At 53.5% G+C, this 26,955-nt stretch overlaps 1 protein-coding gene across 2 annotated transcripts; it reads right to left on the bottom strand.

Moving 5' to 3' along the window:
- Positions 1–8,676: 8,676 nt before the first annotated feature.
- On the bottom strand, positions 8,677–24,279 carry RIPOR1 (RHO family interacting cell polarization regulator 1). 2 transcript variants are annotated; one of them, XM_039222381.1, is made up of 22 exons: positions 24,192–24,279; positions 16,576–16,702; positions 16,309–16,461; positions 16,063–16,141; positions 15,427–15,450; positions 15,278–15,331; positions 14,985–15,137; positions 14,819–14,882; positions 14,680–14,723; positions 14,477–14,602; positions 13,896–14,044; positions 13,691–13,820; positions 12,046–13,608; positions 11,841–11,962; positions 10,830–10,962; positions 10,432–10,567; positions 10,162–10,323; positions 9,736–9,894; positions 9,397–9,593; positions 9,224–9,307; positions 9,020–9,110; positions 8,677–8,878 (listed from the first exon to the last, which is right to left on the bottom strand). In XM_039222381.1, the coding sequence occupies exons 2-22, from the start codon at positions 16,677–16,679 to the stop codon at positions 8,781–8,783; spliced, it is 3,825 nt and encodes a 1,274-aa protein (XP_039078312.1). In that variant the 5' UTR covers positions 16,680–16,702; positions 24,192–24,279; the 3' UTR covers positions 8,677–8,780. The 2 variants fall into 2 exon arrangements, with proteins under 2 accessions (XP_039078312.1, XP_039078309.1); XM_039222378.1 differs by having other exon boundaries at positions 11,841–11,959; positions 24,192–24,271.
- Positions 24,280–26,955: the final 2,676 nt, after the last annotated feature.

The following is a 26,955-nucleotide window of genomic DNA, read 5'->3' as shown; positions in this document are numbered from 1 at the left end:
ATAGAGAGTGATAATTGTACTTCACACAGTGGTAAGGATTCAACAAGATAATTCAAGTAAAGCTCTTGGCATAATTCTAAACACCAGTAACCATACAAAAAAAATGTAAGCTGTTGTTACTATTTTATTTTTAATGCTTCTTGTTACCTGCCTTCACTCCCAAATTTACCTTCTGATGGACATGGTCTTTCTAGATTCATTAAGGGAATCAGTTACTTACTAGGCTTTCCGTGACTTTGGAGCCATTCTTTCTGGGAAGGGAGTACTTTGCTCTATAATTCTCAGGGAACAATTCCATTTCCAAGATCTTCCTTGATTCCCACTGTTCCCCCATATAAAGTCTGCAATTATTACAATCACTTATGAAGTTTTTATAAACTCTTTCAGCAAGAGAATTGCTGGTGGAGGAGAGGTGTTGATTTTCTAAGTAATGATGAGCAAGAATCTTCTTGTCCATTTTGAGGGTAAGATCTAAAGTTACATCTGAATACCCTTGTCTGTATCTGTTATGTGAGATATAATCCAATTTACCAGACATTTATTGAGTACTTACTGTTCTAGCCACTGGGGATATAAAAATGACCCAAGATGTGTTTCCTGTCCTTTAACTGGTGAGACTAGTTAAAAAACAGAACAAGACAAAATAAAACAAAACCAATTATTATAATAATGGTTATAATGGGAAAAAATGGACTCATAAAGGAGTAAATCATTCTCTAGGAGTATCTCATTTCAGCTGGGTGTTAAAGAATTAGAAGGCATTAACAAGCAAGGCAAAGGCAGGTAAGGTAAAAAGAGCCATAATCAAGAGCATAAAAGAGCATAAGAATGTTGGGGGACAGCAAGTCATTCCACACCACTGGACTAGAGTGTAGAGTAGTGACACTCAACCTTATAAGACATTTGGAAAGCTTCCAATATCAAGTGCCAAGGGCAGCCACTTTCTTCTAACATTTTCAAGACTTGCCCTTTAATATCTCCTACTCAGGCCACAAGAATTTTTTTCTTTTTTTTCCTTTTTTTTCTTTTTAATTTTTTTTTTAATGTTTTATTTATTTCTAGGAGAGAGAGAGAGAGAGACAGCGTGAGCAGGGGAGGGTCAGAGAGAGAGGGAGTCACAGACTGAAACAGGCTCCAGGCTCTGAGCCGGCAGTCAGCACAGAGCCCGACGCGGGGCCCGAACCCACGAACCGCGAGATCATGACCTAAGCGAAAGTCGGACGCTTAACCGACTAAGCCACCCAGGCGCCCCAAGAATTTTTTTTCTTTACTGATGTCTTTAGACCCCTGTAAAAAGCCACGTTTATTTTTTTCCCTCTCAGCTCAAATTACTGCTTTCTAAAGTCTAACAGACTTTATCTAGACTTACATCCCACATTTGTTTTCTGTGCTCTTACTTGCATTTTTCAGACATGCATTGATCACCCTGTAACAATCTCATCTGCACATTTTTCATTTTGCAAAACTTCTTCATGTGTGTTCTTTGAATTGATGTTTACACCTCTATTTGAAGAGCCATAGTTTTGTCTTAAACTCAAGAAATAATGTGACTTGCTCAGAGTCATCCAGTAACTTGTTGGAAAAATCAGAATGAGTGCTCAGATCTTCCAGCCCCACCCCCTCTTTTCCAGTTCTTTCACTGGCTGCTCAGAAGCCCTCACTGCCAGATAACATTTCCATTTTTTTTTTTAAATGTTTATTTATTTTTAAGAGAGAGAGACAGAGACAGAGTGTGAATGGGGCAGGGGCAGAGAGATGGAGACACAGAATCCAAAGCAGGCTCTAGGCTCTGAGCTTTGAGATCATGTCCTGAGCCAAAGTCAGATGCTTAACCGACTAAGTCACCCAGGTGCCCCAACATTTCCATTTTTATAGGGATCCTCTGGAGATGATAATTTATTATTTAAGTTTTTATTTATTTATTTTGAGAGAGAGAAAGTGGAAGTGGGGGAGGGGCAGAGAGAAAGGGAGAGGGAGAATCCCAAGCAGGCTCTATGCTGTCAGCACAGAGCCCAATGCAGGGCTTGAACTCATGAACCATGAGATCATGACCTGAGCTGAAATGAAGAGTCAGATGCTTAACCAGTTGAGCCACCCAGGTGCCCCTGGAGATGATACTTTAGCTCAGAGGTTGCTTTGGAAGGGCAAGATGTAGGGGAAGGGAGGTCTATCAGGCAGGCTCTTGGCCTCTTTGCTCCCTGGCCTCATGCTCTCCCACATCTCTAAATTTTATATGATTTGTTTGGGGGTGGGGGGAGGATGGTTTCTGACCCAAAAACAAGTTGGACACTATTACCTTAACCCAAAGTTAGGGCTTTACTGGTGGAAATCTCAGGCACTTGGAAGGCAGATAGCAGAAGTATTTGGAGTGATGAATTAAAAGAAATTCTTTTTAATGTTTATTTTGAGAGAGAGAGCAAGAGTGTGAATGGGGGAGGGGCAGAGAGAGGGAGACAGAATCTGAGGCAGGCTTCAAGCTCTGTGCTGTCAGCACAGAGCTTGACATGGAGCTCGAACCTACAGACTGAAATCATGGCCTGAGCTGAAGTCAGATGCTTAACCAACTGAGCCATCCAGGTGCCCCTGGAGTGATGAATTTTTAATCTAGAAGTATATTCTGAGTAACTGCTTGAGATCCAGATTGACGCATCAATGCCCACGCTGGGTAATACTGGAGATGGATTATCTCCCGAGCCCTTAAGTGCCTTATATTTTTGTCTTATGTTAGTCTATGGAAGCCAGACTAAACTTTATGAGCATTAGTAGCTAAAAGTCAAGGATGAAGAGGCAAGTATAAAATATGGACTGCAAGTATGAGAGGAATAGATTGATCACTGGACATCACAGTAGTTCTATATGACTTCATAGTAAAGTAAGGATGACTCTTAAGCTGCCTCTGGTCCACATCCTTCTTTTTGCCCTGGATCTACATTTCTAGACTTATTCTGTATACTTGCTCCTGGAAGGTTCCCAGGTCACCTTACCAGCTTTTTCACTCTCCTCCCAAACTGTTGTAAGGGCTCTTCCTTGTCAGTGAAAGATACCGCCCTCCATCCAGAAACTTGGGCTTCATTCTTTCACCTCCCACATCCTATCAGCACCAAACCTCGTTTTTCCATTCTGTCTTTGGAACATCTCTTCACTATCCTCTCCATCCCAGCCCAGGCCATTATGGCTTCTCCTAATTATGGCTTCAGACTCTGCACTGTTTCCTGCCTCCTCTCTCCACACAACTGTTAGAGTGACTTTTCCAAGGACCAGCTGTGATCACAAAATTCCCCTGCTTCAAGCCCACAGATGGCTCCCCAGTTACCTGGGGGTAAATTCCAAATTCCACAGCCACTCCACACTTATGACCAAGCCCCTGCTTACCTCTTCAGCCTCATTTTTTTTTTTCTTCCCTAAGATTTTATTTTTAAGGGACTCCTGGAGCTCATTGGTTAAGCATCCCCTTTTGTCTCAGGTCATGATCTTGTAGTTCCTGAGTTCAAGTCCTGCATCCGGCTCTCTGCTGTCAGCACAGAGCCTACTTCAGATCCTCCATCCCAGCCCCCCCCCCCCCGTCTCTCCCCTGCTCATGTTCTCTCTCAAAAATAAACATTTAAAATAAACAAACATTTTAAAAAGATTTTATTTTGGGGGCACCTGGGTGGCTCAGTCGGTTAAGCGTCTGACTTCAGCTCAGGTCATGATCTCATGGTTTGTGGGTTCGAGCCCTGTGTCTGGCTCTGTGCTGACAGCTAGCTCAGAGCTTGGAGCCTGCTTCAGATTCTGTATCTCCCTCTCTCACTGACCCTCCCCTGCTTATGCTGTCTCTCTCTCTCTCAGAAATAAATACAACATTTAAAAAAAAATTATTTTAAAGTAATCTCTGTACACAGCATGGGGCTCAAACTCACAACCCAAGATCAAGAGTCGCACCCTCCACCCACTGAGCCAGCCAGGCACTCCTCTTCAGCCTCATTTCTTTAACACCCACCTCTGGTCCCTGTGGATTCAGGTTGCTTGCCTCCTCTATTAGTCCAACCTCAGCTCTCCCTCCCTATATTGTTCCATGCCCTGGCTTCCATTTTATTCCTTAATTGGGAACCCAGTGTAAAAGTGCATTCTGAAACACTGTGTTTTGTAGGGGACATGAGGAATGTTTTAATGTCCAAGCTTTTTCTGCATTAAACATAGTACTTTCATACTTGAAATGTTTTGGGTGGTGCCTATTACCTAGTAGAATGAATAGTCAGCAAATACTTATGGAAACATACATACCAGAGGACACAAAGTAAATAAGAAATTGCAATGGGGTGTGATTACTAATGGACTAGGGGAAGTGCAGATTCCTATAAAAGGAGCATAGTGGAGGGGCCCACCCCTGAAGAAATCTGTGATGTCTAGGTTGAAGCCTATCGAATGAACAAACATTAGCAAGGCAAGATGAGGAGGGAAGAATGTACCACAAGGGGCAAGCAAGCTCTGCGAGGGATCCAGTAAGTCTCCAATGCAGAGCAAGAAGTTAGGTGGCAGAAGTGAGGCTGGCTTTGTGCCCAGGTTGAGGGTACTGGACTTTTCCCTAGGAGAAAGGAGAGCCTCTGTAGGGGATTTGTTTTAGAAACCATTCTGAAAGGTGCACCTGGGTGGCTCATTCGGTTAAGCATCTGACTTCAGTTCAGGTTATGATCTTGCAGTTTGTGAGTTTGAGCCCCACTTTGGGCTCTGTGCTGACAGTGTGGAGCCTGCTTGGGATTCTCTAAGTAAATGAAATAAAACTTAAAAAGAAAAAAGAAAAAAGAATCATTCTGATGAACCATGGAAAATGGATGGAAAAAGGGTAAGACCAGAGGCAGGAAGTCTGTGAGGGAGTTTCAGTGTCTTAGTGAGCAGTCAACATGTCCTGAATCTGGTGCCAATGATGATTAAGAGGAGTGGACAGAATTTAGAAATATTTAGGGCATTTGAGAGGATTCTGGTGGCTGGGATGAGGGGACAAAGTAAAGGATGAGGTCATTGTGTGGCTTGGGTCCCTGGGTAGTTTCTTAACCTCGAGAGACCTGAAGAAACAGGTTTTGAGATACTGAATTGGATTTGAGGCATGCTGAGTTTGAAACACCTTGGCTATTCAAAAGAGGTATCCAGTCAGCAGGTGGATGTGGAGTGAGAGAGAGTCATGTGAATCATTGGATACAGCCTCAGCATGTAGATGGGAGCCAGAGGAATAGATGAGGTACTTCAGGGAGTGTTTAAAGAGAGAACAGTAAAAGGCCTAGAATAGAATCTTATGGAGTGATGTTTGTAAGAGGATGCTTGAGGAGGAGGTGGCAGAGAAGATTGTAAGGAGATTCAGAGGAAATAGCTAGAAATGTAGGTGTTAGCCATGGCAATTCAGCTACTTATTCAGTGGCTCTAAATCAGCATTTATTGAGAGTCCATATGCCCTGGGTATTTTAGAGACAAATGAGACTTGACCCGTTGACATCAAACTCAAACTCAAATGTGGTCACCACCACATTGCAACCTTTTGAAAAAAGGCCCGTCTCTTGCAGGCCATTGATAGTGTTCTTTTCTAAATGATAGACTGCTTGTCCATAGCTGTTTATATAGGCCCTAGAGTTCTTATCAATCTTACCCTTCCAATATTACCCAGGCCCAGAAGATCTGGGTCCAACAGCCAAGCCACAGCAGGTAGATGGCTTGAATAGGACACTCCAGGGCTGTCTGGGGGCTGGAGAGGAGGGCGAAGGAGCATGTCATATGTCTAGGGCTCAGCAGATTGTACCCAGACACAGTGCACAGAAACACACAAAGAAGGCACCCCCGCTTTGTGGGCGAGACAAAGAAGCAGTCCTCTTCCCACGTGCCAACCCATCTGCTTCTTTGCCTTCACAAACGTGCTTTTCTTTCTTCTTTTTTTGGTTCTCTATAGCTTTGAATACATGGGGAAGAAAAGTTGGAGACAGGAAAAAAGGTAAGATTAGAAGACGAAAGGAGAGGAGAAAGGGGAGGCTCCGATGACCACCAACACAATAAACTATCCTGGAATATCTCAACCTCATGCCTCTTTTGCATCCTGCACTTACGTTTTGTCCAGGGAGAGCTCCACTGATGATGGCCAAGGCATGGCTGTGGCCTCGATGGACTTGATTGACAGGGCATTCCTCAGTTGTCACACTTCCTCTGTCCTCTCAGAGGCTGGCACAGGCTCCACAGGACAGCTGGGCATAGGTTTTCCCTGCCCTGGTGCCTTTGAATCCTGACTCCCCACCCCCTCCAACTTGGGGCAGCAGGAATGAGTTCCTCCCTGAACCTGTGTGACAGCAGGTAGAAGGTTGGGGGAGTGCCGGGGGGTGGGAGAGCACCTGTGAGGCTGTGTGTGTTGGGGGAGAGGAGGATACAAGAGGCTCTCTCTGTTCTCAACTATCTCACATACATGGGCCTGGGCCTCAGTGTAGGAGGCCTTCAGCCTGACATCAAGGCATTAATGGAGAGGGGTCAAGTGGTTGTTCTGGGATTGATCCACACTGCTTTAAGCTCGGTAGGCTTGATGGAACAAAGTCCTGAGGCTTTTTTTGCCTTGGTCTTGGTAGTATTTCACCTGTACCTGGCTGTGCTCACAGTGCCCTAATTCTGGCTCCTGCTCACCCTGACCCTCACACCCACCCTCAGCTAGAGCTGAATACTAGGCTCTGGCCTTATGACTGTCCTTGCAAAGGACAGAGTTAGGGGCCCTATCCCTTCTCAGCATTGGAAAGCAGGCCACTCAGATTTTTGGTGACTATGCCATTTAACCCTTGGCTGGGATGACATTTTTGCATTCTCTACTTCTTGCCCAGGCCTGTCCTCTCCTGTGGATTGAGCTGTGAGCTCATGCTGCCCCAGTTACCCCTGTCTGCACTTTCCCAGGACCTGGCCAGCGAATGTTCACTTCCTCTTTCCCAACCATACAGGCTACACTTTGGATCCAATGGGCCTCTGGCCTGATGGGCTCCTTGGGGTGGTTCAGGGACTGTACCCTTCCTACAGGGGTTCTTGGGGCAGGCCCAAACTGTGTCCAACTTTGGGTGCTGGCTTGGTCTCTATAGCTTGTTTGCTTTCTCCACCCCCTGCCATCCTAGCGAATCACCCAAAAAGCTGAGCTGCACAACATCCACCATCCCTCCATGCCACCCTTCATGGTTATAATGGGAGCACAGCACTGTGCCAACGTGCTGAGAGCTGTCTGCCTGCCCCCACCCCCACCCCAGCCCCAACCCTTCTGGAATGAGCCACCTGCATCCACACACAGGTGTTTCCTGTGCTCCTTCCTGTTGGCCGTTTTTTCTGCTCAGCTTGGCTTCCCCAGCAGGTGGTTAAGGGCCCAGCCTAACCTCCTCATACACAGCTCTAAAACACTGGGGAGCAGGGCTCTCTTGGGGATCTGGGTCACCCCTCCCCCACCTCCCCTGGGGGACTATTGGCACCTCATTGGCTCCTCTTGAGTGCAGGCACACACTTTCCCCAGTGTGTCACACTGCTGTGCTGCCACAGGCACCGCAGCAGAGTGGGTTCAGAGAGTAGGGAAGTTCTTGTTTCCCTTGCCCCTGGATAATGAAAGCTCTGGAGGGACAGAGGAAGGGTAGAGAGGCTGTTTGTCCAGCTGTGGGTGTGGGCCTCCCTCAGGCCCTCTTTGAAACAGACTTGCCATCCTGAAATTCCACCCCCCACCCCCCCCGCAACAGAATTCTTAACCTTATGGGGTTAACACACTCACGTGCCAGGTAGCTCTGGGAAGAGGTGAGCCCTTTCCCTGGAGCCCTGCCTCCCGAAGCAGCAGTCTGTCTGACGTGGGGGGTTGGGGGGGAGCGGCACACAGGGTTCCGTCAGATTTGTTATTACAGAGAGGAAAGGTGGCTTGGGGAGAGAAAGGACTTGCTGTTTAGTGTCATAGGGCAGCTATCTGGGTTTCCTTCCTCCCAGGCCCCAGCTCTTCCCCTCTGCAAGAATCTCCTCTCTCTTACTACCCAGCCCCCAAGGAGCTCCTTGGGTTCAGCTCAGCCACCTCTGAAGGAAGCTGCCTCAGCAGAGGGAAGACGCAGAAGCCTGGCATTCCTTGATGGGATTCTGCTGCCCCCTTCTGGCCAAAAGCTCAAGCGCTTACCATGCCTTATCCTGCCTGCTTCCTCTGCCTCCAGACCACCTGGAGCTAGCTGCTAGGGAGCCACTCCCAGAATTAGGACCTTTGGGCTTTATCTAAGCCAACTCCACAGTTTGGCTCCAGCTTGGGCCCATAGCTTCTAGGCCCAGGGCACCCCCAAGCCTCCAGACTGAGCTTCCTCAGCAACACCCCACTACCCTCTTCCTCTGCCCTCTTTGCTAACCCTGGTTCCAGTCTCTGGGCTCTCTTCCACCTGAATTTCCAGGGCCAAAGCACAGTTGGAGTGCAGACAGACAGTGTCAGGAAGAGCCATAGCCATAGAGTGCTGGAGCAGAGGGTCAGGAGTGCACCAGGTCAGGCCATGTAGGAAAGGCATTTTGCTTTTTTATTTTCTGTAAAACTCTGTAAATAAAATATAAAACCAAGGGATGTGGCAGGACACTGATTTGTGGCAAGTGTGCTGAGCCGAGGCTTGGAGGCACTTGCCTGCAGGCACTGGCTCTACCAACCCAAGGGCAACAGAAGAATATATTAGATTTTCATTGATAGGTATCTGTGGGGGAGAGGTGTCTGGATCCAGCCCTCGCCCTCTCTGCCAGTGCCTGGTGAGCCCTGAAAGTGAGGGGAAGAGGCACTGGAAGCCAGTGGGTAGGAATATTTAGAATGCCGTGCTGGCCATGCTGCCAGGCCCAAAGATGCGGGGCAGGGCGTCCAGTGATTCCTCCAGCCGTCGATGGGCAGACTGTCCCTCTTCCCCTGCAATTGGTAAGGACGGGGTTAGGAGTGGTCCTAGCCGCACCTCAGTGCTCCCATCCCTGATTCCACTCACTCCTACACCCATCAGCCAAAATGTTGTAGAACTCTACTTGACCCATATCTCCCATCCCCTGGCCTCACCACACTGTTGCAGGCTCTGTCGGGCAGCTTCCCTCACAGCTTCCGTGTCCGTTTGGCACAGGTACACCAGGGGCTCAATGCCCTCAGGAGCCTATCAGGGGAGGGAACATGGAGATGGGCCCAGTGGAGCAGGTGGGAGAGGCCCAGGGCCCAGGGCTGGGGGAACTGGGAGGAGCATGAAGTGCAGCGGTTGGCAGGGTTTACCTTGATGCAGCCCAGGGCCAGGCAGCCAGCCACTCTTGTCTGTACATCCTCATCCTCGAGTTGGTCCAGGAAGCATAGTAGGGCCTAGGTAAGGGTGGGAGGGCAGACTTAGCCAGACACTGGGAGCCTGGGACCCCAAGCCTTTGCCTCAAGAAGGCCTGCCGGACTCTCACCCTTTCCCTAAAGACAGGGCCCAGTGACAGGCTCCGGAGCTGGGTGCTGACAGCAGCCATGACCTTGTTGTTGCCATGGACTAGCAGGGAGCTGAGGGCCCGAAGCCCATCTCTTCGCAGCCGCCCCTCAGGCGCCAACCTCAGGGCCTTCAGCACAACAGCTTGGTCATCTGAATTCAAATTCCGCACCAGTAACACTGAAAGAAGAAAGGAGGGTCGGGACAAGGTAGCAGGGCAAGGAACCTTGTGTGGTAGGGTCTTCTACACTCATGTTCTCATCCACACCTTCAGACCCACCCACGGGGTCAGGCCACTTTGTGATCAGGGCCTCTGGCTCACCCTCCTCGGCGGTCTCAGTCACATAGGCCTCCATAGAGGGACTGTCCAAGGCTTCAACATAACTCCAGAACTGGAAGATGGTGAACTGCTCTCCAGGGCCTGTCTGGGGCCTCCTGGGCAGCTTCTGCCCCAGGGCATCCTCCAGGAACTTGACACACACTGTGGGAGGCAGTGCTGCAGGCCTCAGGCTTTGAGTGGACCCAGGCCCTTAAAGCAAAGAGTGCTCCCATCCCAGGTTCAGGTCCAGGGGTCCCCCACCCAAACCCCACCCCTCTGGGTCCTTTCACACAAAGAAGCAAGCCTTCACTATTTCCTCCCACTGCTCAGCTCAGCAGGTCTGTGTAGGCTGACCTGGCTTTTCCTGAGATCCTATCACTGGGGATCCAACAAAGGAGAGCAGAGGGGGCAGGTAGGTAGCCCACTCACCAGCCTCAGCTAGGCCTGGCTGGCGCAGGGAGAGACGGGCACTGTACTGATTGCAGAAGGTGAGGAGCACTCGCTCCACAGGGCAGATGAAGGGGCTGAGTCCCTCTGTGCACTGGTCCCAGAAGGTCAGGAAGCCGGGCCGAGAGGCTGAGAACTGCACCACTACGAGGAGGTGCAGACAACCATCAGCAACAGAGCAGGCAGGTGGGCAGACGGGCGTGTAGATGGGGCTAGGTAAGGGAGGAGCTTCCGGGAGGACAGAGCCCTTACCTTCCTGGGCAGAGGTGGCAGGGGTTTCCCATCGCCTGCTAAGCTCACATACGGCCTCCAGCACTCTGGCTTCCCTCAGCAGCCGTTCCAGGGCCCATGCCTCCTGGCAGCGCAGAGGCCCAAATGTGCCCAGTTTCTGGAGAATAGGGTTGACCAAGTAGCTAAGATCTCAGGATGAAGCTTGGGAAGGGTGGAGCCTGGAGACTCCAAGTCCCAGCATGCATGGAGAGGATGGGGGAAGCCAGAGTATGGGAGGTGTTCCACTTAACAACAGCCAAATGCTAGGGTCCTGGGGTAGTGGGGAAGTCAGAGGAGACATGGAGGGCCTGGATTGAAGTGCAGGGGTAAGTAAGTAAGGGGTTACAAAAGGAGAGTGTGGAGAAGACCACTAGCCTCACCAGCAGGAGGCGGCTGCAGTGGTACAGGTGCTGGACCAAGGCAGCGTCCAGAGCTGGACACTCCGTGCTGAGGGGGCGGGCACTGGGTAAGTCGAGGCTGTCCTCAGCCCCAGGCTCCAGACTGTTTGAGGGCCTGAGAGAAAAATGGGGTCAACCACCCCAGGAGTACACATCACCATGTGGTCAACAGTTTATTTTTATTAATGTACCCCCATCCCAGAATGGAAGAGCAGACGATACACAGACAGCAGACAATGGGTAAGCTCAGGGAGGACTTCCAGAAGGAGGAAGAGACTATGACCAACAGGTGGTAGTGGGGGTCTCCAGGGTCCATCTGTCTTTTCCCAGTTCCAGCTACAACTTCTGGGACCACCAGGGCCACCGTGGCTGGGATGGGTGGGAGTAGGATTGCAGGCAGGATGGTCTATGTAATGTGGACTCCGAGGGGTTGTGGCTCAAAGGGTCCAGGGCACAGGGCCCTAACCTGGGCACCAGCAGAGAGAGGATGGGCCGGGCACGACCCTTAACCAGGAATTGGCAAAGGCCACTCTGGGACAGAGAGCCAAGGGGCTGGGTTCTCAGGGAAAGCCTGGGTTTAGACAGAGGGAGTTGATGTTGGAGGACCCAGGGTGCATGGGGAGGCACTGAAAGGCCTTGTTCAAAGGGTAGATCCGAGGTGAGTCCAAGGGAAAGAGGAGGAGCTGGAGGACCACAAGCTGATGGGGACCAGCAGGAGAGGCAGGCATTGCAGGGACCAGAAGGAGGGAGGTCAGAAGCACTGGAGACACAGATGGGGTTGGAAACATGCATTAGGGACACATGAGGACTACATGGGGTAGGGGGGGTGGGGAGGTCAAACACAGACGCACCTGCTGGCAAGTGTATCCCCCCCTGCCACTTCCAGTCTTGCCACTCTCCTCGTGTGCTCTACCTGGCTCCACCTGACCTGTTCCCCTTTCTGGCCTTTCCCCCTTCACCTGGCACTCACTCCCCTCACCTCTTCCCCCTCACCTGTCTCCAGGACCATCAATGTCTTCATCTTCATCCTCATTGAGGAAGCTGAAGCTCTCCAGGGCGTGCTCCACAGTGATACTAAGGCTGGAGGCCCGGCTGCGAGTCAGGCCTTGTTTCTGCTGGGGTTGAGAAGAGAGTCAGTGCTACCGCCCGCTGCCTCGCTGCCTCCCTGTGCAGCCGCAGCCCACCCGGCCTTCCTTACCATGAGCAGACTCTCTAGCCGGGTCACCTCCTGCTCCAGGCCTTGCAGCTCAGGGAACTGGCCACGATAGTCATCCAGGGCAGCCATTAGGGCCCCTAGTGCTTCTTCCAGCCTCCTATCCCCAGCCCCTCCAGCTGCTCCTGGAACTGAGGCCCGAGTGGCCCCAGCCAGGCTAAGGTCTAAATGTTGGGCTACAGGGGCTAGGGGTGAGGGAGGGGGAGTTGGGCTCTGAAGGACGGGTTCCAGGGAATCTGGGGAAGGACTTGTGAGGGGTTCCCAACTGGAAGAGGCAGGACTTGGGTAGGAGGTGCTGGGGGCTACGGGGTCTGCCTGAGTGCAAGGAGTGGAGGCTGGGTAGCTACAGGATGGGGTGCTGGCGCCTGGGAGGGTAGGGTCTGCCTTTTCAGAGGAGCTGGGAAGCATGGCATGGTCTAGAGAAGTGGAAAAGCTTACAGTTATAAGGGTGGGGCTTGTGACAGGATGGGTGGGGCTCCTAGTGGTCTGGACTGGGTCCTTAGCCTTGGGGGTAGGACTTGTAGTGGTGTGAGTTGACATCCTGGCTTTGTGAGCAGGGTTTGTAGTTGTATGGGCGGGGCTTGCACTTATGTGGGTGGGGCTTGTCGTAGTGTGGGTAGGGCTTGCAGTAGTGTGGGGGGGGCTTGCCATGGCATGGGTGGGGCTTGCAACAGTGTGGGTGGGGCTTATAGTGGTTTGGGTGAGGCTTGCAGTAGTATGGGTAGGACTCGTAGTAGTGTGAGTGGGGCTTGTGGTGGTCTGGACTGGGCCTGTAATATTGGGGGTAGGACCCACAGTGGTGAAGGTGGAAAGCACTGGCTTGTCGGTGGGACTTGTGGTGGTCTGGACTGGGGCTGTGGCACTGGGGGTAGGGACTGTAGTGGTGAGCGTAGAGACCATGGGCTTGTAGGTAGAATCTGTGGTAGTGTGAGTGAGGCTTGGAGCACTGTAGGTAGGGCTGATGGCATTATAGGTAGATCCTGTGGTGGTGTCGGTGGGGCCTGGCAAATCAGAACAGCTAGAGTCTGTGACCTTGTGAACCAAGTCTAGGTGTGCAGACAAGGCAGGGTCTGTAGATATGTGGACAGGGCCTGTTGTACTGAGGGTAGGGCTTGTGACAGAATGGCAAGGGTCCACAGCAGGAGGGACAGGACCAGGTTGCTCCTCATGCATGGGATCTGGGTGTACAGGCAGGCTAGGTCCCTGGGCTTGACTTTCTAGGCCCAGAGCCTCCACAGAAGCCTCAACCAAGGCAGCATCCACACTGGCCTCACTGATGTGGCTCAGAGTCCGGCTATAGGGGGCATGGCCATTGGCCAGGGCTGGGCCCATAGCCCCCTCTTCATCCATGGGCACAGAGGTGGGGGTCTCAGGCCTACGGAAGGCGACTTGAATGGGCAGAGGTTCAGGCTGCTGCACCAGAGGCCTGGGAGCTGAAGAGTGGCGGGAAATGCCTGAGAGCTGGGGACTAGATGAGTCGTCCGAAGATTCGGATGACAGGGACCATGCCGTCCCATTCTCCAGCTCCTCCTGCCGCCTCAGCATATTCTGGGAAGAGGAAAGGGCACTTCAGGACCACCCTAGGGAGCCCCTGGGCGATGGTGGGGCCTAAGCCTGGCCTGTGACTCACATAAAAGGCCTGTTCCCGAAGTGAGGGCGTGTCTGGTGGGCTCTGGCTATAGGTGGAGAAGCGCTTGGTGACTGTGGAGGCCTTGTTGACAGTGGAAGCAGTTGAGGGCTGGTCATCCTTGTCGAAGGGGCTGGGGAGGTAAGAAGCTTTTAGCAGGTGCCACAGGCCCCTTGGACCTGTCCCTAAGCCACTTGTCAACACCAACCTCCACGTGACTTCCAGGCTGAGCTTGATGGTGCCAAGGTCATTGATGTCCACAGCCACAACTTGGGGCAGCGCAGCAAACAGGTCCTTGGTCTCGCAGGAGACACTGCCTACAACCACGTGGTTGGCCAGACCCTTCAGTTCTGTCACCTATAGCCAAGAATGCATCATAAGGTCACATGAGTATAGGGATCATAAGGTTGTGGGAGATCAGAGGTCTGAATATGCATAGATGTTATGTGACAGTCACAGGGTCATAGGGCCATGAGAAGGTTGCAGGGATTGGAATTCTCTGAGTGATGAGGCCATGGAGGATTAAAGCAGCCTGGGAGCATGTGGACCACAAAGGTCTAAGGTCACTGTGGTCATAGGGGTCACAGTCTCATGAGGGTTTAGGGAGTCAAATATTTACAAGATTAAAAGATCCTAAGAAAATCTTAGAGTTATGAAGGTCATGGAGGTTACATATTCACAGAACCATGAAGCCAGCTGGGAGTTACAGGGTAAGGGTCTTAGGGTCATGAGGGGTTCACAGGTCAAGGAGCCAAAGGATCATTTTGACTTATGGTCCTGGGCAGATACCTTGATAGACAGGAATTCCGTAAGCAGAGGAAGAAAGACGGTTTCCTCACTGTCCCACACCTGCTTTCCACTACCCTCAATTCGGCCCCGTAGTTTCCAACGTTGACGCCCATATTTCATGCAGATCTAGATGAATAGGCAAGATGAGGCAGCTCTTGGTGCTGGGACCCTCCCATTCCAGCCCTTCCCTGCCATTCTCATACCTCATACTGATCCCCCACACACAGCCTGGCAAAGCCAGCCAGCCCTAGGAGCAGAGGAGAAGGAGATGAGCCATGCTGAGGGGGTCTCAGGTATACAATCCCCTCTCCCCACCACCAGTCTGCCCCCATAACTTAGTACCTTTCATTCGGAGATGGAACTCGCCCAGCTGTGATTCCAGCTCACTCTCCAGTAGACACATGCTCTGGGAGAGGTGGACAGGGACAAGAGGGGGGTCAAGAACCATTCCTCTTTCACCAGCTCTGCTATACCCTGTGCCTCTGCCTTCTGGAGACCCATCCCTCACCTCCGTGTACTCGCGATGCCCTCGAGTGGCTTCGGCCAGGCTGTCCCGGGCCTCTCGGCTCCCTGGAGACCCAGTGCTGTAGGCACGGATCATGTTGTAGGCACCGTCCCGGAGACGTCGCTGGACACAGTATGCTTCATAGAGCTCATCAATCTGGGCAGGTGAGTGGGATGATATTGGAGGAATTGAGACTCACTACTGGGGTTGCTCACCAAGGGCCTAGCATCCCCCCATTGCCATATAATACCAATCTACCACCGCCTTGCATGCACACATGCATGCTGCCCATATACCTTGCTGGCATGGAACTCCAACCGTCGCAGGAAGCGTTCAATGGACTTGACTTGCTGAGGGAGAGGTATGTCAGGAGGGGCCGGAGGCCCCAAGCCCTTACCCTCCCCAATAAGCCAACCTCTTCCATCACCATTCTCTACACACTTACCTTGTCCAAGTCATAAAGGAAGCCCTGCAGGGGAAGATGAGAGGGGACGCTTAGGAAGCATGGAAAGTTCCAGCAGGGGTACTTGTCTACCTAGACCCATCTAATTCCTCTCTTTCACAGCCTTCCTCCCCTTCTTACTACAGTCCACAGCCACTCCAGTCAAAGCATGGACTGACCCACCTTCCCTCATGCCTGGGCTTCAGTGGATGTTAGTGACATAGGGTCTGGTCCTCAAGGCCCCTCCCATCCCCATCTCCCCACCTCTTCCCCTGGGATCCCTTCCTCTGGCCCTCTCCCTTTCCTGCAACCCCTAGGAAGAGGTTCCCTCTTCCAGGGAACTCCTATTCTTCAAGATCCAGCAGAAGTGTTTCCTCCCCTGCAAAGCCCTGACCTGTTCCCAGAAAAGAACTATGTCTCTCTTTCAGAACTAATACAATATAGTTTCCTATCATCCACATCTGTGGGGGTCTGACCCACCCCACTGAAAGCTCCCATGGGCAGGTACTGGGTCCCAGACAGAAAGTGTACACAGCCTGGGGAAGGTGGGGCTAGAAACCTTTCCAGCCTTTTCTGATATCCTATATTCTAGTCACAACTGGGCTAAATCCAGGGCATCCTTGTCAACCCTTTACTCACCAGTCGGGAATTCCTCTTGGACTCCCTAATCTGTCCCTGGAGTTTCTCCTGCTCCTGCTGGTGCACTTCCAAGTAGGCCCTGAGGAAAGGAGTGACTACAAGAATTAGTTTACCTTTCCAGCCTCCAGCTGCCCAGGGCACAGGCAGTGGAAAGAAGATAGGAAACTGGGGAAGGTTCCTACTAGCAGGAAGGGGATGAGGGCTTAGGGAGGAGTCCTGGGATAGGCATTGGGAGGCGTTCCTTACGTCAGGCCCTGCTTGAGCGCAGTGTACACCAGGTCCAGCCGTTCAGGCTGTGGGACCTTAGGGGCTGGGTGCGCCACGGAAAACATCCTGGACACTCGGGAGAGCGCTGGGGGCTTCCGTGGGGGTCCCGGAGGACTGAAGGCCTGGAAGCTCCTGAAGAAGAGGCCGCACTCAGAAAGGTATGAGAAGGATCCCCAAACCCTCACTGCACACCCAGCTCCAACCCCATCACACTCTCTTGACCCTTAGCCCCGCTCTGCTGCGTACCTGGGGCCCCGTTCGTGGCTGCCGAGGACGCCTGCGAAGGACTGGCTCCTATTGACCCGGGCGCTGAGCAGGCGGCGCTGCGGCCGCACCGACAGGGACATCATGGAATGAGTCCGCGCGGGGCTCCCTGGGGGGTGGCGAGGGCGGGTGTCCAGCGCCAGTCAGGCTTTTGAAGCCCCCTCCGGAGGCCCGGCCTCTGTATCTTAGTCCAGCCGGACACTGCCTGACGCCAGGAGTCCGACAACCCTGCCGGCCCCAGCACTAATGACAGGGCGGCCGGGCGACTCGGCCTCGGACTCAGCGTGGCCTCGGCTCGGCCCCCACTTCCTGCAGAGGTGCAGGCTCCGCCTGTCTCGGGGCAGGAAGGGGGGTCGCGCGGGGACCCCCTCCCCCGCCCCTGGCTGGGAAGGGGCAGGAAAGGGGCGGGGCGCGTGAAGAATGTGCGGAAGCGCTTGTTTACCCGGGGGCGGGGTGGGTTCCCCAGCCCTGCCCCTGACCTCACCCCCTATCCCCGCAACAGTGACCGGGAGCTCCCGCGCTCCAACCCCACGAGGCTGCCGGAGGTCACCCCGCGGGGTGAACGCTCTGAGCCCAGAGGAGCTGCCTAAAGGCCCGGCAGACGCGGGGTTGGCTCCTGCGACCCTCCCGCCCCGTGTAAACTGCTCCCCTCCAGCCCCCACTGGGGATGCCAGAGCCCTCCCAGCGCCCAGCAGCCGGGGGATTCCCAGAGTGGGGGGGCTGTGCCAAGAAGTGCCCCGCCTCCTCCACTTTCCTGCGGCTCCGACCTGGAAACTGAGTCACAGACGGCCGCCTTCGCCCGCGCCCTTAGCGGGAAGGGATCTTCCGCAGACCCCCCACCCAGCTCCGGCGAAACATGTGCCCCGGTCCCCCAGATTCCAGCCCGCACCCCCTGGGGCCAGCCCCGCAGCCATCGCAGCCTCAGGCCGGGTCCTACCTCTTTTCTTGGCACTCATGGTAGATCCAGGACAGCTCCCCACCCCCTGCGTTTGCCCTCCCACCCCTATGTCCCCACAGGCCCAGGGCCACTAGGTGCTGGCCGAGCTGGGCTCCGCGCTTGCTCCCAGCGACTCTGGCTCGGGCTTCAGCTCCTCCTGGCGCCGCCCCCCCGCCCAGTTCCTGCCGCCTGACTCAGTCCGCCGGGATGGGCGGGACCCACTGGACCGCGGCGGGGAGGGGGGGGGTGCACCAGGGCCTCCGACTGACCGGCTTCTGGGAGGGGTGCTGGGGGTTCCCTTCGGGGAGGAGACTGAAATGGGTCTTCTCTGGTGGGATCCGGAGTTTGGGTAAAGGGAATTGAGCACGGTGGTGATGAAGGAAGGATAAACAGAATGAAGAGCCTGAGTGGAGGCTGGATTGGATGCAGTTAGAGTAAGGGGCTCATAGAGTGGCTGTGGGTGTGAGAGAAGGCTGAGCACACACAAGGCTGGGAGTTCTGAGTATGCAGACTGGAAAGTGGGGCTGAGGAAATAGAAGGAAGGACTGTGGGTGCCAAGCGGATAGCCTGTACCAATAGAGGGCAGAGTCAGGCACTGAGCATGAGGGGTCTGGGAGGCTGGGAAGAGAAAGAGGCTAAAAGTATGGGACTGGACCAAGCTCATATTATGTGTTGCCCCAAGAAGGAAGCAGAGAAGGAACTGGGTGCAGAGTCCCACAGCCCATGCACTACCCCCATCTACAGAGGGGGTGCTCAGTCTAGGCACATTCCCCCATCCCCAGGCCTTAGGGAAGAGGATCAGGTCCCGGTGCCCAGCCAGGGCCACCTCTCTGGTATAAGCTGCATCCTAGGGTGAGTCCCCCACCCTTCTGGCCACTGGCTCACATGGCTTGAATCCCCTTGATGTTGGCCCTTTCCTGCCCCTCGGTATCTTTTCCTTGAATTTCCCTCATCCACCTCCAGCCTGAATAGAGGCTATCATGCCCAAACTCCAGTGGGCATTAGAAGGGCTGGGTGCTCCCTCAAGCATAAATACTACTGCTCCTTGATACTCAGTTCTGCTTATTTTTCCCCCAAGAGGCTGAGGTGACCCCAGAGGTCAGCATTTCCAACATGCCCACCAGTCCCTTACAGAATCAGATGCAAGATACCCAAGGACCTCAGTTTGAGATGTGCTATCCTCTCTCTCTCCTTGAAGACCAGGTGCTCTGCACCCTACACTAGCAACTATGTATTCCTGTGGATTGCACACCCCACGGTGCCAACCTTTAGGCTCTCTGCATCATCCCTACCTACCCGGTCTTCTACCTGAGAACTCTTGAAACCTCAGCTCATTTATTCAACTATTCACCAAGTGGCAACTCTGTGCCAAGCATGTGCCAGGCACTGAAGATACAGCCTGGAATTTCACAGACACCATCCTGCACAGAGCTCACAACTGGCCTCTGCCTGCTTTCTCTCTGCCAGCTTCCTCCCACCTTCTCTTCCCTCCACATCCTTCTCCCCAGCCTGGACCCACAGGCACCACACTCCATAGCTCACCTGCTGATGTGCCTAGCACTCTGCGCTTCTCTCCTACCTGGCAGAAACCAACCCTGGGCGACCCAACACCCTGCCTTCTCTGCACCTGCACACACTGGCAAGAGGTCCTTGCAAGCAGCTGAGCTGAAACCACAGAGCAATTCTCTCAACTTCAGCCAGGCTCTTTTTTTCCACCTAGGAAATCCTCATTTGTGGCCCTACCATCTTTCTCCCTTCTTACAGATGATGAATGTTTCAGACTTCCTCCACAAGCCCTAAACAAGTCCAAGTTACTCCTCCATAAAAAATGAAAACAACCCTGGAAACTACCCAAATGCCCATCAGTAGATAATGGAATGCTATACAGCAAAAAGAACAAACAGTATACAACTGCACCCAAAAATATGGATGAATCCTACAGACATAAAGAAGAAGCAAGACCGCAAGAGAGGACCTATGTATGGTTTCTTTGATATGGAGTTCAAAAACAGGCAAAACTCATCTGTGGTGATAGAAGTCAGAATACTAGTTACCCTTCGGGAGTAGTTACTGGAAGGGGGCACAAGAGGGCTTCCGAGGGGCTGGTAATTTTCCATATTTCCTAATCTGGGTTCTATTTCTTGGTCCTAAATGCATACGCTCCCTTGTGAAAATGGATTGGGCTGTACACTTTGACTGTACACCGTCTCTATAGGTATTTTTAAATATAAAGTTGACTTTAATAATTCCAACAAGAAATTATTCCTCTGTGGACCCCATTTCTCTAACGACCCCATACATCGCTCCATTTGGCCCTTTCAGAGTCAAATTTCTTGAAGAGATAAATGTCTACCTTGATTTCCTCACCACAACTTCGCAGTCCTCTTACCACCCTGGGCTACCTTCCACACCCACTACTCCCCTGATTGGTCTGGACAAGGTCACCAGTGACCTCCCTGTTGATGAATCCAGTGTCCAAGGTTTAGTCCTTCTCGTGCTTGAGCTCAGTAAAGCTTTTCACTTTGTGGCTGTCTTTCTCTTCTTTGAGCCCTTTCTCTCCTTGAATTTCAAGAGGCAACAACATGCTCCTGGTTTTCCACCTATCTCTCTGGCTGTACTCCTTACTTTCCCACAGAAAATCTCATCTTTCTCATCCGGAATGGGCCTCATCCTCCTCACTCTTGGGCTGATACATCTCCCACACCTCAGTGCCCTCGAAATGTTGCCAGCTTCCTTATCTCTTCTTCGCCCAAATAGCTCTTCTGAGCACCAGGCCTGTATATCCAACTGCCTGCTTGTTGCCTCCCCGGAAGCTAAGCGACAATGTAGAGTGGGCTATTAGGGATGTGCTGAGTTTGAAGTCCCCAAGCTGGATTCACCAATTCCCTTCTCAAACTTGACTCATCCTAGTCAACCTTTCTCCAGTCAGCCACACACTCCCGCCATTTCTGGACTCTGCCCCCTCACCTCCATCCCCATAGCTAGAATTTGGGTCCAAACAGTCACCAACTCTCACCTAGAGCCCTAGTGGAGCTTCCCAATAGGCTCCCTGTCTCCACTGTAATCCACAATGATCTATTCTTTTTTGTTTGTTTACGGGTATCCAGCTTTATTTTACACGACTGCCTACTTTTTTTTTTTTTTTTTAGGTAAGCAAGAGTCACATGCTCTACCGACTGAGCCAGTCTAGTGCACCACCCCCTGCCCGTCCCCTGCCATTCTTTATTCAATAACACCATTGCTCTTCTTAAAATTCCAGTCATCTGACAATACCAAAAACTGTGACTTGTCAAGTGCTATCTATAGGCCAAGCACTGTGCATAATTAACAAACATCATCTCATTTAATTCTGGTAACAACCCTATAGGGTCAATCCTATTAGCCCCATCTCACAGATGAGAAACATGAGGCTAACTAGCTGTGTGACCTTGGGGAAGGCATTTCTTAACCTTTTTGGGCTTCAGATACCCCTCTGTTAAATAAGCATAACAACAACAACAACAACAACAACAACTGCCTCACAGGGCTGTTGAGAGGATGAAATGAGATACTTCTCTCTCTAGGCACTTCTAGGGAGTGTCTGGGCAACGGAAAATTGTGTGTGGGGTAGGAAGGCTGGGGTGGACACACTAGCACACTGTAAACACACAACAAACCTATTGTTATTAACAATTATTAATATGCCCAAGATTACACAGCTGGTAAGTGGTAGGGCCAGGATTCAAATCCAGGCAGTCTGACCCCAGGACTCTTAAGACCTAGCATCCCTCTCTTTTGCCTCTTGAGAAACATCCATGGGTGACCCCTTACCCCAGAGATAAAGTCTAGGCTCCCTGACAAGGGGCTAGAAGCCACAAACCATGAGTTCATGACCTGGGCCCAAAGTCAGATGCTCAACAGACTGAGCCACCCAGGTGCCCCTGACTTTCTCTCAATGCCTACAAGGCTCTTCAGCCTTCAGCAGCACCCTCCATTGCTCCTACACCCTCTTCCCATACTGTCAGCCTTACCAATTCCCTCTCCTTTTTCAAGTTTTACCCTATGAGTTCTTCCTCCAGGAAGCCTGCCTGCCCTGGGTTGGTTCCTCTTTTTAGGTGCCTCATAGCTTCCTTCCTCTCATCTTGGAGGCCACATAGTTCAGTTGTCATTTCTTCTTTAGCATCTGTCTTCCAACCAGACTGTGAACTCTGGAAGCAAGGACCTGTTTGCTGTGTTCACTGATGTGCCCCCTGGGCCCCACACCAGGGAGATGAGGGAGGGGGCTGAGTATGAGTTGGGAGCTGAGTGAATTGGGCTGCCTGGACACAGGAAGAGCAGACCCTGGGCTGTTAGAGGGGTAGATTTCAAGTCTGTGCCCACCCTAGCAACCCTACCCCGTTTACAATTTTCCTTGTCCTTCCCCTACTTTCTGATTATATCATCAAGTAGAGTTTTGCTCCCTGAGCATAGGGTAGGGTGAGGACCCTTGGGGGTCTGGAACTGAGTGGGTAGGCTAGACTCAGAGTAGGCTAACTATCACAACACTTTTCTTTCTCTGTCTCACTAGAGCTCTGCTGCCACCAACTCCCTAGTCCCACAGGGACCAGGATGTGTAATTTTTGGTCCACACTCTTGCCAAATGACCATCAGAATATCCACCTGAGTGACCATTTCAGGTGGTGGAGGCAGTCTCTTCCCTGCAGCAGAGTAGAAAAGAAAAATTGTTGAGCTAAGGGAGAGGGCCCACCTTAACTGGCTGGGGCTGACTGGACTCGCACCAGCCCTGAAGTCTGTTCTGGACATGGGAAAGATTCCAGGTCCCAAAGGTAATGGGCCTGGCAGCACAGCCAGCAGGGAATGGAACCCTGACTGCCTGCATGGCCCCAGATTCCTCCGCCCCTCAAAACCCTCTACATGCCAAAAGTAGTGCACTTGTGTGGGACAGGAGCTCCCACCACCTGCACTGCTCAGTGGTGTGCCAGGCTCGGCCAGCAGCCTAGCCAGGAGTCCCTGTCCAGCCCCGCCCAGGCGCGGGGCTGCCCCAGACAGAGGTAAACAGACGCTAAAAATAGCCCGGGCAAGGGGCGGCTGCAAGGAGAATGGGGTCCCTACTGAACCTGTCCCTGTCTCCATAGCAACTGCCCCCAAGCCCGGCTGGTGACGTAAGGCTGCAGCTGCCTGAGCAGGAAGGAGGGGTGTGCGTGCAGGGCCTGGGACCCCCCACCCCGGAACCAGGCGGAGGCTGCCGGGTGGCCTCACTTCCTGCCGGCCCCCTCCCTGGTCAGCTGGTCACATTCCCCGGCAGGAGGCTGGCGGCATGCTGGAAGCCTGGTGGCTTCCTCTGGAACGGGCCTGGAAGGGTAGAGCCCAGCGGCAGTTGAGAGGCAAGGGTTGACTGAGCCACGCCCTCTTCACCTGCCTTTCCACCCAGGGGGGACCCAGCCTGGCTCCCTGCGTGCTCTCCTCACCCCCACCCAATCCAGGCCTCTATCGCTGGCTGTTGCCTCACAGGACCCAGGATGGGGAGGGTGGGTGAAGTGGAAGCTAAGCCAGGCTTCCTTGTCCCACTGGAGTATTTTGTACTTCACTCTAATTCTCCTTTTCCTCACCCCTTCCATGCCACGAGGGTGGTAATGCAATGGCAAGAATTCAGGTCTGGGTCTAGTTCCCATTTCTCCCTAAACCAGATGTATGACCTTGAGAATATTACTTAACCTCTCTGGGCCTGTTTCAGCCTCTGCCAGATTGTCATAAGTCTCCTCAGAAAGCTGTGCTTGTGCGGAATGCTGCGGGCTCAGGGTGAGGTCCCACAGATGATGACGGGGAACCTTTATTGTTATATTTAGAATGCACACAGTAGGTGCTTTGCCAGCCAGTCTGGACCCGAATTAGGATCAATCCAGTAGAACTCGCTGGGAAGGGTCAGTCCTGGAGGCTGGACTCAGGCCTCAACAGGGAGAGGAGGACAGGAGGTGCTGAGAGCAGACTTAGCCAGATACCTAGCCTTCGTGAGGAGGCTTCCTTCCTTCCCCTAAACAGTTCTGCAGGGTGCCCAAGCCTGGCTGCTTGCAGAGACCCCGCATCGGCCTCCCACTCCCAGGGACAGGGTCTGTTCCCCCGCCAGGCCAGGGCGATCATCTCCAGCTTCAGCCGCTTGGGTAGAGAGCCCGGCGACAGGCCAGGATCGGCCACCTCGGGCCGAGCTCCAAAGCCGCTTAGGCCGGCCGGTGGGGCCGGGAAGATTAGCTCATCTCCAAGGCTAGCCTGCACCCCTCGTCGCCCCCTCCCCATTCCCAGCTCATCCGTTCCCCTCCCCGCACCCGGCGAGGACAGCGGGGGCTCCGGGAGAGAGCCCTTGCCAGCGCCCAGGCTGGCGCCTTGGGCCCGCCCTCAGGCCCGGCCCACCCCAAAGCCCCGGGGCAAGGGCCGCCTGGGCCTTGCCTTGGGAGGGAAGAAGGCAGCGCCGCGCACGTCAGGCCCAAAGGCGGCGGCTTTTGTGGGCGTCCTCCGCGCCCGGGGGGAGGGGAGGAAAAATACCGCGCGGCCCGGGTCCGGGGGATGGGGCGATGGGGGACAGGGCCGCAGCCAGGGCAGCAGATCCGGGACCGACAGGGAGGCACCCGAACCACCGCATCCGACCCCCGCCTGGCCCGCGGCCCCCCGAAACGGCGGTGACACTCACATGGCTGCGCTGGGCTGCGCGGACCTCGCGCTCTCCGTGCGCTCCTCCCTGCCGGGCCTGGTCGCGCCGCAGCTGCCGCCGTCCCCGCCGCCGGCGTCCGCCCCTCCCTCCGCCCGTCGCCTGCTGCCCAGTCACCCCGCTCCTCCCCCGCCCGCTGGGCCCCACCCACTGCGCTCCCGCGGCTTCGGGACCCGAGGAGATGCCCACGGCTCGCTCCGCCCTCTCGGGTAACGGGGCAGCCCAGTGGCCCGCGGGGTCCACCAGCTTGCGGGGAGGCGGGGTCCTGAGGACGCGAGGGCGGTGGTAGTTCTTAGCGCTCGGGATCCGCGGGAATTGGGCGGCTGCCTGCAAAGCCAGTCCCATTCCTTCCCACACAGATCCCAAAACGGGGTGCATGGGAGAGCCCCACTTGCCTGCCCCCTTTTCAAAATCTGTGGTCTCTAGAGATCTTTCAGGCCCTCCTACCTATGACCGTGGGAAACAGGTCCCTGAGCAGCCACAGCTGAGTTGGGTTGTTTGGAGGAATGGATCAGGGCCAGTTTCGGGGATGGGAACATTGGACACCTGGCCGTGGAGCCTCAGGCCTTGCTCTCAGAGCGCAGGAGGGTCTGGGTACCTGGGCCTGGGGCACATGTTGGCCAAGGGGACCAGAGCCCAGTACTTCCCAATAAGGGCACTGGAATATTGACTCTCCCCTCCAGTGGGTTGAGGTGGAGCTGAGAGTTCTGGGCCCCCACTGGAAGGGTTTCACTCTGTAGTCCTTTACCTTTAGAGGGAGCACAGACATACCCAGGAGCAGGCTGAGGGACTTTGAGAGGTTTTTTACTATCTGCACCCCCCCAGTGTTAGTCTTAACAATCCAGAAGTAGTGGGGGGGGGGGTAGAGGCCCTCAGGGGCACTGACCTCCCCTCCCTCACCAGCTCTACCAAGAAACACACCTCACTCTCTCCCAGTTCTCCTGCCTCCCAGCCCCTCCTCTTTGCCTTCTTTTGCAGCACACATTTCTCAATGGTCTTGAACCTTGCTTCGAGGGACTGGGTTCTCTTTATTTCCCCACTGTATAATATCATCCAGTCCCAGGGCTTCAATCCATCCACTGCTGAGCACCTCAAGCATTCCTCCATGCTCAGAGTCCTCTCCCAGAGCCTCTGGTTGACCTGCCCCTGGGGGACTCTTCTTTCTTCATCTTCATCTCTAGAAAGCACTGCCCTCCACTCAGGCTTCCACCTGAGCCAGAGATTCGACCTCTCCACAGCTCTCAAAACTGGCACCAGTTAGTCCCTGCCCACCTCCTCTGCAAGGCATCCTCTGACCACCTTCTCTGAAGACAGTCTCTCCTTGTTACTTTCTCTCCCTATGTCCTGTGGACTCCCACCTTCATGTCACTCATCGCCACCAGGCAGCATGTATGCCCACATGTGCTCACGTGCCTAAACTTGCCTCACTGTGGGTCTCTAAGTTCTGTGGGGGCAGGGACCATGGAAGTCCTCATCACCACTGTCCCTGGAATTCAAGAAATATTTGTCAGGTGAGCCAGTGAAGGAATAAGTAAATGCATGAACCATGAAGTCCCCTTTCCTACTCCCACCTTCATTCAGCCTTCTAGTCCTATTGATCAACCTCCAAGACATGTTTCAAATTCATTCCCTCCCCACACTTCACCTCCCACTGCAAGTTCTCTGTTTATTAATTAATCCAACAAACACCCACTGAGCACCCATCAACTGCCTGTGTCCTTGTCTGTGACCAGGCTTGACTCCCCATCCTGTGACCACCAGGGTCAGGCACGGGTGGGGCTGCAGTGAGCAGATGGGACACCTGAGCCTTCAGCTGGTTCCCTCCCCCTGCCTAGGTGCCTTGAAGGAGGTATAGTAGTTGATGTCTATGGGATGCCAGAAGCCTCTCAGGCTTCTCCCCAACCACCATGAGCCATGTGAGGAAGGACACAGATGAAACCCATATCACAGAAGAGCCACCTGAGGCTCAGGGAAGGCAGGGGCTTTCCATGGTCCTGAGGTTAGGAAGGGGCAGAGTCTGAGCTACAACTCAGCTCACTGAATCCTAATCAGTTTGGCTCTGAGTCAGCCATGGTTCCCTGAGCACATACTCTACTTGGCACTGGGCTGGGAGCTCAGGCAGAACACCAAACTATCGCCATTTCTAACCATGAACACCATGAGTTCACATTCCTGAATGGATGGGCTGGCCTGAGAAAAGTCCCTCTAATAGAACAGCAGAGGGTGGTGAGAACCACAGTGGGCCCCAGATCCTCGCATATGGTGTAGCTAGTTCCACTTTCGCAAGTATTGCAGTTCAAGTCCCCAAACCCAGAAAAACAGAGGCTTCCCTCACCCCACCCCACAGCCTCCATGGCTACAGCTCTCTGGTATGCAACTTCACTCCCCAGCCTTCTGTGAGGGGACAGAATAGAAGCCTGGCCCATACTGTGCCGGTGGCCACATGCCTTGGACAGAATGTGCAGCATTCATTCACTCACCAGATATTCACCAGGTAGAATCTGCTGTATGCTCAGCCCTTGAGGGACCAGAAGTTGGGGGACCAAAGGTGAAGCCACCCAGTTGGTGCTCATGGGGGCTCACTGTCAATCAGGGCAGTTACATCCCTGAGTCTCTGAATCTCTTGTGTTACCAGTGAGAGAGAGAGAGAGAGAGAGTGTGTGTGTGTGTGTGTGAGTGAGGGTGCGCATGTGAGAGAGAATGTGAGTGTATGCTAGTTAGGAAGGGCTTCGCAGAGAAGGGTCCC

Source organism: Hyaena hyaena, unplaced genomic scaffold, assembly GCF_003009895.1.
Source record: "Hyaena hyaena isolate Hyena2069 unplaced genomic scaffold, ASM300989v1 scaffold_18, whole genome shotgun sequence".
NCBI lineage: Eukaryota > Metazoa > Chordata > Mammalia > Carnivora > Hyaenidae > Hyaena > Hyaena hyaena.
Note: the sequence above shows the minus strand (reverse complement) of the source record. Positions and strands in the feature narration are given on the sequence as shown.